Raw genomic sequence first — 12,262 nt, 5'->3', positions numbered from 1 at the left:
ATGAAAACATATTTTCTTTTTTCCATTCACGCACATCTGTTTTGATTGGCTGTTCAGAATACAAAGGCCCACCTTCAGGAGCCAGCTCAGCCAAACAGAGTCCAGCACCACAGCACAGGACACTGAAATCCACCACACAAGAGGAGAGGTACCACCCAATTTCTTCATAAATCAATGGTTGAGATGAAAACAAAGTCGTTTATAGTGGTCTGATGTAAAATGCTTCTACATAAACTTACCAGCTCAGATTTCTTTACAGAGGTGGGGATAAGAGCCATGGATTGAGATGTCTATAACACAAATATAAAGTCATGTGAAGAAGTAAACACACCCCATGAAATTTGAAATCTTTTGACATATGTGGACATATTAGTATTTGATTTTCAGTTAAATAGTATGTATAGATAAATATTGTGTAATAAAACAAAAAGCAATTGAAATTTATCTTTGAAATCATTTATTAAAAAAATCCTCAATGTCATTTTTGTCTGTTTTAAAAATAAGCACACCCCTGGTTTCAGTAACTGGTACTGCCCCCTTTGGCAAAAACAACTTAATGTAGGCATTTCCTCTAACTATCTGCCAATTTTTGACATCTACTGAGAGAACTTTTTGCTGAAAAGTTGAATTCTCAACTGTGCAATGTTTGAGGGGTTTCTTGCTTGTACAGCCCATTTTAAATCCACCCCACAGCATTTCAATGGGAAGTAAATCTATAGGTTTCAAATCTGGGCTTTGACTGGGCCTTTCCATAACCTTCCATTTCTTCCTTTTGAGCCATTCCTTGGTGGATTAATTGTATGTTTTGGATCCTGACTGTTGGAAGGCCTGCTTCAACTTTTTGTTTTTCTTTCAACTTTTTACAGATGTTCAAGCCCTTTTTGGTATGATACTTTTTTTTCAGATGCTCAAGCCCCTTTTTTCTACTCGAGCCCTTTTTGGTATGAAATTCATAATCAGTTCTGTGATTGCAAGCTGAGGTAGCTGAGGCACTGAGGCAGCAAAGTCCCAAATCATAACATTTCCACCACTACCACTATGCTTTATAGTTAGGATGAGGTTCTTCTGATCAAAAGCTCTCTTTGGTTTTCACCAAACAGGACTTCTGGTATTGTGGCCAAACAGCTGTTTGTCCATAGCACAGAAGTCCTGGTCCATACATAGATTTTCATTAGCAAACTTTAGTCTTGCCCTGATGTTCTTTCTAGACAATAAAGGCTTCCTTCTGGCGCAGCTTCCATGTAGGTCAAATTTCTTCAGTCTTTTTCTACATGCACTTTCACCAACTGTGGCAAGAGCTACCTGCAGATCCTATGATGGAATATGAGGTTCTTGAAGTCTTCTTTCAGCATCTTACAGTCTGCTCTCTGGTTAAATCTGCTAGGGCAGCCTGGACAAGTTTGCAGCAATTTTAAATCTTGTCCACTTGTAGATGACCTTCTTTTTAAACCCCTTCCCGGAATCACAGTTCCTCAGAGATCATCTCTAAAGGTGTTCTAATCATTAGTACCTGATCAGGTGCACCAGATTTCAATTTGATGTTTGAAGTAGTGATATATGTTTGCATGTCTTATTTCAGTTATATAAAAGATGACAAAAATGTGAGTTCTAAGTGTCATTTATTAAGCTGTATCACCTTTGTCTGTCCACACTGTTTAAAAGGAGACTTGATATCTGTATCTCCAAATATGCTGAATAATTCTCAACTTTGCTTGGAGTGTACTTACTTCTTCAGTCTTCATGACTGTACTTCTTTACATAACTGTAGCTATTTTATTTACCATCCAAGACCATCACTAAGCCTAAAGGTGTATTCAGAGTTTTTATATGTAATGTTCATAATGGTAAAATAGTGGTCAATTTGAAAAAATATGTTTTCTTTGGATACTATAGCCTTACATGTACCTGAACATGAACGTGTTTAATTAAATACATTTATGTCCAAATGTTTCTCTCAAAACTATTGTAAAGTAATATCTCAGCAATCAGGCAGCCTATTCATTTCATGTATTAACTTTCTGTGAGAAAGTTGACCTTCAGACATTTGGTTCCTGTGGCCACTATGTGAACAGTTCTGACTCAGTAAGATTCTGTAGAATGGTACATTTAAATCAAACCACTCTGAATAACTGAATTATTTAATTATGTAGAAACATTCAAACATCTGTGGAATTACCCTGTAACAAATCAAAAGTTACCTAGCTCAGTGTAAAAGTTCCATAACAGTCAGGATGTTAACATATTGTGTACATTACATGCAGGTATAATCTGGACATGGAGGAGAGCAGGGATGAACTGGCTTGGGCAGAATATAAAACCCTTCCCATGAGTGAGAAAGGAACACTGTGTGTTACAGGCTCCAAACAGGTAAAGGTCAAAGCTACTGTACTTATCTAATCTATGAAATACATTTGATATGTACAGAAGCTTGAAACAAAAAGGATCTATCTATGTTTCACAGGGCTGTATTCTGGTAGAGTTAGAGCGCGGCCCTCGCGGCTTCGGCTTCAGTCTTAGAGGAGGGACAGAGTATAATATGGGGCTCTATATCCTGCGATTGGCTGAGGATGGCCCTGCCCTTATGGATGGCAGAATTCAGGTCAGTAGTGCAGCTTAGCATGCTCAGTCACCTCAGCAAATCTGCACAGTAGCTTGGACATGTTTAATCCCAAACCTGCTTGAAGACACTTATATGCCTTAAAAACTCTAGATGTCTGGAAATGTACCTAATGATGCTATATCACACATCATATTTTCTTTAGTTTCATTAAGGATCTGTGAAGCATTTTCCATTAATACTTAGACTGATCACAGCCCTGAGATGCACTTTAGCACACCTGTTGCATGCACCTCCTACCTTTGTTTTCCAGGTGACTATCACCTAGAACTGTTAAACTACTGAAATATTCCTAATACTACTAAAACTATTCCTCTCTTTTAGGAAAGAAATTGTGAAAATTAAATTTCTTAAACATGAGGCAAACACAACTCAATTATTCAAACTGTGAGATTAAAGACTATTTTGAGGTGATTTAAACAGGTGTGATTTAAAGTCAGTATGAATTGTAAATCATAAGGCATTTTTCTATCAGTACCATGTTGTATTTCTAAGCCAAACACAAAATCAGGGTAAGTCTCAGTGCTAGCTGAGTATTTTCACTCGATGATAGAGGTGGAGATGAAAAATGATATTGTTGGTTAATATTATTTTTTGCAATACATTTTCAAGGCCAGGAAAAAACACTGCATTTTGATCAAGGATTCAAGAATGTTGTCCTCTAAATGATATGATATGATGAATCTTACTATCATCAGCGACATAAACTAACAAGATTAAAAGAGGTCAGTTTTGATTTCAGCTTGACTTTAAGTGCTGCCAGTCAAGCATTTTTGGATGCATTTTGGATGTTGTTCCACAAGCATGTCAGTTGAGTGGTTCTGGATACTGTTGCCAAAATCAGATCTCTCCATTCCCTGACATGATTACGGAACTAACCACAGCTGGAGCTGAGAGTGTGTAGACTGTTGCTACATTCATCAAAAGTAACAGAATAATGAGCTCCCAACTGAAAAAAAGCAATTCAAGTGTCAACCCTTTTTTGTACACTGCACACTTGCCTTGAAACACCCTGCTTTTCTGATGCTCTCTAAAGTGTGATATTCCACATGTAGGTTGGAGATCAGATAGTGGAGATCAATGGGGAGCCCACACAGGGGATCAGTCACACCAGAGCCATTGAACTGATTCAGGCTGGAGGCAACAAAGTACTGCTGCTGCTGAGACCTGGACAGGGGCTCGTGTCTGACAACAGTTAGTCTGGCTGTCTATCCATCTGTGTCTGTCTGTCTGTCTATCTGTCTAACTATCTGTCTGTCTATCTATCTATCTATCTATCTATCTATCTATCTATCTATCTATCTATCTATCTATCTATCTATCTATCTATCTGTCTGTCTGTCTATCTATCTATCTATCTATCTATCTATCTATCTATCTATCTATCTATCTATCTATCTATCTATCTATCTATCTATCTATGTGTGTCACAATCACAAACATTCTAGCATAAATTTAACTGTCTAATACAACTTGCTATTTTCTGAAATCTAACTTTTTTCTTTTCTTAACTCTTTCTTTCTTTTATTCATTCTTGCTAGGTAGTGTAAGTTCCTCTGCTGTGTGCTACTACCCCCAGGAGCACCATCACTAACAGTTTCTTTTCCTCTGGGCCATCTTTTCTCACTTTGGTAATTCTGTTCCTTTTGTCCTCCCTTGGCCTCACTCATATCTGAACTTAAAGAAGGTTATATAGAGGTATCCTACCCAATCCTACTCAATATTTCCCCCATATTCCTATCCATCTAAATATAAATATCTTTATAAAATATAAAAATATAAAATATCTCTCAGGTTTCTCAGTGGGTAGGAAGATGACAGAGATATGTATGTCATCTGATGCAAAGCATAATTTGCATCAGCCTTTTTCTAGCCTTTGATTAATAGTTAGTTTATGACCACAGAACCGCTCTTGGCTAGATATTTTTGGGTGTTGGGCCACTCAGTGTAGCAGTATGAAAATAAAATCCTAGCCAACACCCCTGTGCCTAATTCACTCATACCAATGCCACATACGCTATCATCCTGCTACTAAAGGACTGTACCACTCTTCATTTACTTAATTTCCAATCAGAACTGCTTTTACGTACAAGTTACTCTTTTTTCAGGAGAAATACCTTAAGGATGTATGTATAAAGACAAAACACTTGCACAAGGAAGGAGAAAGGATGGAAAAGAAAATTGGTGGAAAACAAGAGTTTGCAAAACTGGAATTCAAAAATATTATTAAAAGATATAGAGAAAATTGGACTTCAGACAACAATGCCTGGTAGACCAACAAAACTGTCCCCATCAGATCAACAGTACTTAAAGCTTTCAGCTTTGAGAGAGAGACAGAAATCAAGCTCCACTCTTACTTACCTGCAAAACACACTGGTGTTTGCCAATCCTTTCACTGTCACAACAATTATTAGGCAGCACAGTGTGTCTGAAAAGTCATTACTGAGAAATGGACAAAAAATCAAATGTTTATATTCCAAATCAAACAAATAAGCTGCTTGTCTTCTCAGAACAATGGACTGGCCACCCCAGAATCCAGAATAACATCATTGAATGTGTGTGGGATTGTGAGAACCAACTTTTACACACACACACACACACACACACACACACACACACATATATATATATATATATATATATATATATATATATATATATATATATATAGCAGTCTGCTATATATATATATATAGGGTGTATCCTGCCTTCCGCCCAAGACTGCTGGGATAGGCTCCAGCTCCCCCCAGCGACCCTGACGGAGAAGCGGCTTAGAAAATGGATGGATGGATGGATGGATATATATATATATATATATATACACTACAAAATAATGGACTGGAAATGTAATAAATGAAGGGTGGTCTTGTATGTCTGTGTCATTGCTGTGTTGGCAATAGTCCTTATTGAAAAACGAATATTTTGATGGAATACAGCTATGACGTCTCTTCCCCTTGAATTGTTAAAGCATTTTTATCACTATCCCTCATAAATACATTTAACATTCTTTGTTTTCTTTGTCTTACCAAAAGCATACATTAGATATATTTAACTTTGTTCTCACTTTAGACTCTGCAACAGCTGATCCAAAAGTCTCTTCACCTCTGAGCTCTCCTGGTGACGTATTCCTCTCAGACCCGCTGCCATCCGATGCTTCAGCCTTTTCATTCTGTTCACCCTCCTCGCCCTTCGCCCTCTCTCCAGAGCTTTCTGAGTCGAAGACTAGCTTGTCACCTTGCCCCAAAGAAACCAGCAAAGACAGAAGCTCCAGACCTCTAGACCCTGCATCTCCCAAAGCCTCGGAGCCAAGACATGGCAAGAGAAGTCAGTCTAAAGAGAACAACTTTGACTCTACAAGTGCAAGACAACCTAGTGAAAAGAAGCTGAATTGTCCATCTAAAACCAAAGATAAATCTCACAGCTCGCGCAGCTCCAAAGAGTCCAGCAGGCACAGGATATCCAGCAAACACCAACCGAGCCATGCCAAGAGTCCCAGAAAGTCAAACCAAGAGGGACAGGAAGTGGACGTCAATGAGACACAGGGGGGAATTGAGGAAAATCAATCAAAGAGGAAGTCTCGGAGAGATGAAAAGAAGGGTAGCAGTGAGAGGGTGGAGAGGGACCATACAAGAGAAAGGCCGAGAAGCAGCAAGACTGAGGGCACGGACCGGGAGAGAACAGAACAAAAAGGGCGAGAAGAAGTGGTGCGGTCAGAAGAGGAGGCGGAGCTGAAAAGTACCTTGAGAAGAAAGACACAACCACAGGTAGAGGAGCAAGACAGACACACCAACACACCCAGAGAAAAGAAGAGGAATGGCCATCATAAACATGAAGCCGAGAACATAATTCAGCCGAGAGGGAGTAAAGAATTAAAAAGTGATTCAAAGAGAAGTAAGGTGGAAAAGAGGGATATACAGGTATACAATACAGAAGTCAAGCAAAGAGAGGATGAGAATGAAAGCGAGGAAGACTCACCAGGGAGCCCATCAATGAGCTCAGTGCTCAGTAACTCAATACTCAGCATGAATGGGCAGGCTGGTGCTGGCCTCTGGAAGGTCCCAAGCTCCGCACGTATTCTCACTCGTGAAGAGGTGATGCGTGATTTTTACGGGTAGCTAAAGCATGCACTTCACTCTCTGGGCATTGTGCATTTAACCATGGCCTCTTCGGAGCTGCTCCCCTATTTGCTTTGCTTTTTTCCAGAAAACAAACATGATCTGCCAGTTTTACACATCTGCCACATTTACATAGCTGCCATGTCTGACTCGTACATTGTAACATGCGCATGGCATAGTATATGATGGCTCCACTGCCCTCATTACCACTGATTTTGTAACAGGATGGGTGAAAGCTGTCAAAAATGGACTTGCTGCTATTTTTGCTTTTACCCGATCCGTACAGAGAGCAGTGCTCATTGTGGAGAGGCTTGGAGTGGAGTTTGCAAAACCTCTGCTGACTTTTTGGTCAAAGGATCAAAACTAAAAAGGGACTCAGTTCTGTCCACCTTGCCTCACAAACATCTCCTAATTTTGTGCCAATTATCTTTTTTTTTTATTTAAGTACAGACTCTCTGCTGACCATCACAATGCACTTCATCCATATGCAATGAAAGGGACTATCACTCCCTACCACTCACCAAAAGAATAAACATGAATTTGAGTTTTTCTATGTTCTACAGTCACGTTGCCCCGACCCCTAAAAAATATCCTATTACTGCATGCAAAGAAATTACCCTTTTTCTTCCAGTTGCTTTGTCGCATGCCTTTTTAAATGCCAGTTAAGGATGTCTTTCAACCAGACTCTGATAGCCGACAAAGAACTGTACTTAGAGGCTTGTGGCAAACTGCCTGAGTGATATCTGCAGCAACTAGCTTTACAAAGTACTGTTCTAGACTGTTCTCTGATTTGAACACGCCCGTATCCTTGATCTTCAAATCTGATTATTGCAAAAGACCAGAAACTTGTGCTTTAATATCTTCTTTGCCATTTGTATGAAACCTGTGTAACTTACTGAGAAGTGTATATGAGCATAGAGACATGTAGCCATATCGAATCATCGACTACAATGTGTAGAAGTCCAAAGTACGTAGAAAAGCACCGTGGTATATTTACCTTGTAGCAGTTACTTTTGACTCATCATGAGAACTAATGATACATGCAGGAGTATCTGTAAATGTTATGTGATCTTGGACGTTTCATTTTCTTTCACGTTTCCCACGTGTCCATCTTCAAACTGAATGCAAATGCAGGCAACGTAAGCAATCTGAGACTTCAGCTGATAAGAGCATATAAAATACTATTAAGATTAATAATTCAAACCCATTCAGACATCTCAGAGATCTTTATAAATTCTAAATGATTCAGTAGAACAACATGCCAGTCCATGGTCCTCTCCGAAATAGGAATAATGCAGGTAAAGTGTCCATTGGTCTGTCTTTTTGATAATTCCATAAATTATCCATTTATGCTCATAGGAAATGTGTGTAGCACCATTAAGGGCTGATTAAAATGGTGGTTCAATCATTGTTGTAATGTTTGATAGATTCACCGGTAAGGTAGCTGACACGCCCTATCAATACCAAAGGATTGGCGACCATCCAACGTGTGTTTTACTGTTTGTGTCTTGTAATTCACCTCAGGGTATGAACTGATGTACAGTAGTCGATGGTCATGTGTGATAGCTTTGACATATTCAAGTCATTCAGTGCCATGGCATTTTTGCTCTCCTCTGGAGCAAACAATGAATCATCTGGCTCATCTGGAAAGCGCCCAGTTCCTTCGTTCATCTATGAATTATAAACAACACTGAGTTATGGCGATATTCCAACAGGTCAGAGTTGGCACCACTTTGTGTCAGGGACATCCAACTGAATTTATTTCAATACGTTCTTTAAAAAATGGACTCAATATTAAAATAAGGCCATAAAATATTCAGCACCAAGTAATCAGCAACATTCGAGCCGCAACTATCAGTAATGTTGCAGAATGAAATGGTGTCATGCATCATTTCAGTGCAGGTGGTGAAATCCTAATGGTCTGTATGGTCTGTATCATGTGGTCCAAGATGTAAATGTTTAAATATTGTACAGCACCTTTATAAATATGTTGTTGAGTGCTCTCTCAGAAGAATGAATAGAGATTTGTAAATTCGCTCCATTATTTTTGTATTTAAGTATTTAAAAAAAAGATTTAAAGTGGATCAAAAGCTAAGATACCCCTGTCCTGGTGTTCTGTTCATGCACTGTAAAATAAAGGTTTATGGGAAAAAAAGTTCCTGCATTTTGTTTTTTTTTTTTGTTTTGTTTTTTTGATTGGAATCAATTTTAACCAGGGCTGTCAGTTTTGATTTAGCAATCAAGTAAACTGCTGATTATTGTAGGGTTAAAATCACAGGACAATTAATGTAAATGGACTCAACAATAACAAATTATGTGTATCCTGTGTATCAAATGTTTTCATACTTTATTGGGAAAAGACAAAGATTTCATTAGGAAATAGAAACACTATGGGCTGGTTTCTGCACCCAGATTAAGCCTAAACCTAGAGTAGAAATAACTTCCAGTAGTATTTCTCCATTGAAACTAAAATTTTGCCATAGATTAGGCTTAATCCACATCCCAGAAGATGGCACTAAGTGGCAAAATATGCATATCAGTGGGTGTTTCCACCAGGCTGTTTTGTACTATAAGAAAGAAGCTGACAGAGAATTTAAAAATGTACCATCATCATTGATTGGCAGTTGGCCAATTAATCAGCAAAGGCATATTTTTAATACACTTTTATTTTATTTGTTTTTTAGTAATCAAATTTAATTAAATAAACATGACAGCCCTAATGTTAATAGCATATGCATATGACTGAACAACTTCTAATGTCATTCATTAGAATTCAGTTCACCAAATATGTGCCAAATAGTGTTTTCTTACCAAACAAACATTGTGAAATAAATGTTTCAATCTGATCATTTTGAGGTGGAATTCCAAAAGGCATGTAATGTTCTTTAAACACATTAAAACATTAAAGCAAACCTGAATTAGAAATCATAATGGGTTTTCCATACTGTGACATCTTTTTGAATACAATGCTGTATCAGAGTGGGTCTCAGATCTGGCTGAACCTTTTCTCTTAAGGATAGGTGGAGGTTTTGGCAGTGAGAGGTGAAAGATGATATTGTTAGCTAATATTTTTCCTTGCTCACTGGTGCATTGGGATGTAATGAAAACTCCAGACATTTTCTAGGTGGGATCAATCATGGTCATGGACAAGAATTAACAAGGTCAATAAAGGTCCTTTTTAACTTCAGGTTGACTGATCCACCTCTGTAAGATCTGGGGGGAAGTGAGATGTTGTGAATTCTCTACAGATGATTCACACTAGAAGTGGATGTACCAGTCTCCATTGCCAACAGTGGACACAAAGTAAAAGAATTTTGGCATAGTGCTACTCTCCTCCCTGCACTTCTACACTTTAGTATACAAACTCAACTTTGTTAACATTTAGTTAGGGCCCTGTGGACTCACTTGAACCGTGAACACAATTAGAGCAGTGATTTTATCAGAATCTGTGGGTATATTCATCCTTTTAATTGCATCTCAGTTTTACATTATCTTAATTTTACAATATCTTAATTAAAAATATCATTTGCTTCAGGGTCTGCACACACATGCACTCCCCTTCCACTCTGAAAAACTACAAAGCCAAGACATTAAAATAATGTGTGACTAATTAAATTCATTCAGAAGAGGGCAGACTGGTCATGAGCAGTAACCATGACAGTGACAACCTGTAACTGTAATTGCACAGCTAGACTTCCAGCCCCAAGCATACAGTGTGGACTAAACAACACATAAAACATATGGCTTTGCATCAAAAAGAGCATATTGTGCTTGATTAAAGATAATCCATTGAGCCGCATTGTGCTGATTTATGTGGAGTCCTGTGGAGCTGTTAATGTGTTCCGTTTTCTTGGTACCATTACATTACATAACATAGACTTGATTGCATCAGGAGGTACATTAGTTAAACAGACAATAGAGGTCCTGGTTTACTGTACCAGTGAAAAGTTCAGAGTCTTCTCCCCAAAGCAGTTTTCCTTATTTTTAATATTTTCCACATTTTAGGATAATAGTGAAGACACCAACACTATGAAACCATGCCGGAAAGTTCAAAACAACCTCCTATTTTAGATTCTTCAAAATATTGCTCCAGTCTTGGTGCAGCTTGTGCATTTTTGAGCTCATCTCAAGCTTCAAGAAGGCATCAGCTTTGAAATAGATCCACATAAAGTTCATAAAGTGTAATTTCTTTAATCAGAATTGTCATAAGTCATTTATGTAAACGTGCTGTTTGCTATTGACCTGAGAAAGATGGGGTCTGCTTTTGAGGTTTTCCTATGCATTTATTTAGTTAAACTCCAGACATTTTCTAGGTGGGATCAATCATGGTCATGGACAAGAATTAACAAGGTCAATAAAGGTCCTTTTTAACTTCAAGTTGACTGATCCACCACTGTAAGATCTGGGGGGAAGTGAGATGTTGTGAATTCTCTACAGATGATTCACACTAGAAGTGGATGGACACAAAGTAAAAGAATTTTTGGCATAGTGCTACTATAACATTTAGTTCAGGCCCTGTGGACTCACTTGAACCGTGAACACACACACACACATATATATATATATATATATATATATATATATATATATATATGTGTGTGTGTGTGTGTGTGTGTGTGTGTGTGTGTGTGTGTGTGTGTCTGTGTGTGTGTGTATTTATCATTGCTCTCGGAACAAAACTTGTGTATCCTTTTTTTGTTGTGTGTAAAAAAAGAAACAGCACAAAATCACTTGGGGGGGGTTCCTCTGTAAATTTTTCTGCTAATGTTTTGAGTTTCGAGATTTCTAAAATGTGTTCCTCATACAAATAATGAGAGTTAAATGTTAAATCAAACTTAATTTTCCAAGATTATTTCTTTTGCCAGTTTTTGCTTTGTTTATTTTATAATTGCCAAAACATTTGACAGAACAAAACCTTGTATGTCCATTTTTTATTTTTTTTATCATAATTTGAAAATGCCTGTTGCTCTTTACATTATGTGTAATGTATGTTATGTTATGTGTAAATTTTATGATGATTGGACCAAAAGAATTGGCCCAAAATGACTTGGAAATACATCTGGTTTTTGCTTCTGAAATCTTTCCATGCTTCTGACTTTTTTGGCACTTTTTTGCAGGAGGTGGTTCTTAAACGAGGGTGCTGTCCTACAATCCAGGAGCAAAATGTATAAGCAAAGTCAGCAAATAGAAAACGATTAAAGTAAAAAAAAAGAGTAATAATTGTATATTAGAATTAGACTTTTTTTATTAAGTTTGATTTAACATAATTGTATGTGCTACATATTTTGCACATTTTGATCATTTACATTTTGCTTATGGATTTTATTTGAAACATTTGGCACAAAATTAGCTCCATAGATTGCATCAGCATTTCAGCAACCAGTTCTGAATTACAACTTCATTTAATGTTTTGTGTTGGAAATACATATACAGGAATGAAATTAACTATTTATTCATCCTGCATACAGACTTGCAGGATTTAAGCATAATCATCTGCTTCAAAATGAATTGTGAAAGCATGCATTTAATC

The 12,262-nt window shown here is 37.6% G+C and overlaps 1 protein-coding gene across 4 annotated transcripts in view; it reads left to right on the top strand.

Moving 5' to 3' along the window:
- Window positions 1-8,887, top strand: part of LOC108427579 (membrane-associated guanylate kinase, WW and PDZ domain-containing protein 3) — a 149,449-nt gene extending 140,562 nt beyond the window's left edge. For 2 of the 4 annotated variants that reach the window (XM_017697831.2, XM_017697829.2), the window contains 5 exons: window positions 58-148; window positions 2,262-2,367; window positions 2,462-2,599; window positions 3,673-3,811; window positions 5,687-8,887. In XM_017697831.2, coding sequence (XP_017553320.1) covers window positions 58-148; window positions 2,262-2,367; window positions 2,462-2,599; window positions 3,673-3,811; window positions 5,687-6,732 — 1,520 coding nt within the window. In that variant the 3' untranslated portion in view covers window positions 6,733-8,887. Of the gene's footprint in view, window positions 1-57; window positions 149-2,261; window positions 2,368-2,461; window positions 2,600-3,672; window positions 3,812-4,158; window positions 4,249-5,686 lie in introns of all 4 variants that reach the window. The other 2 variants (XM_017697833.2, XM_017697832.2) reach the window with 2 other exon arrangements.
- Window positions 8,888-12,262: the final 3,375 nt, after the last annotated feature.

The sequence above is a fragment of the Pygocentrus nattereri genome, chromosome 26 (assembly GCF_015220715.1).
Source record: "Pygocentrus nattereri isolate fPygNat1 chromosome 26, fPygNat1.pri, whole genome shotgun sequence".
In the NCBI taxonomy this organism is placed as follows: domain Eukaryota; kingdom Metazoa; phylum Chordata; class Actinopteri; order Characiformes; family Serrasalmidae; genus Pygocentrus; species Pygocentrus nattereri.
The sequence above is the reverse complement of the archived record's forward strand: the minus strand, read 5'-3'. Positions and strand labels throughout refer to the sequence as shown.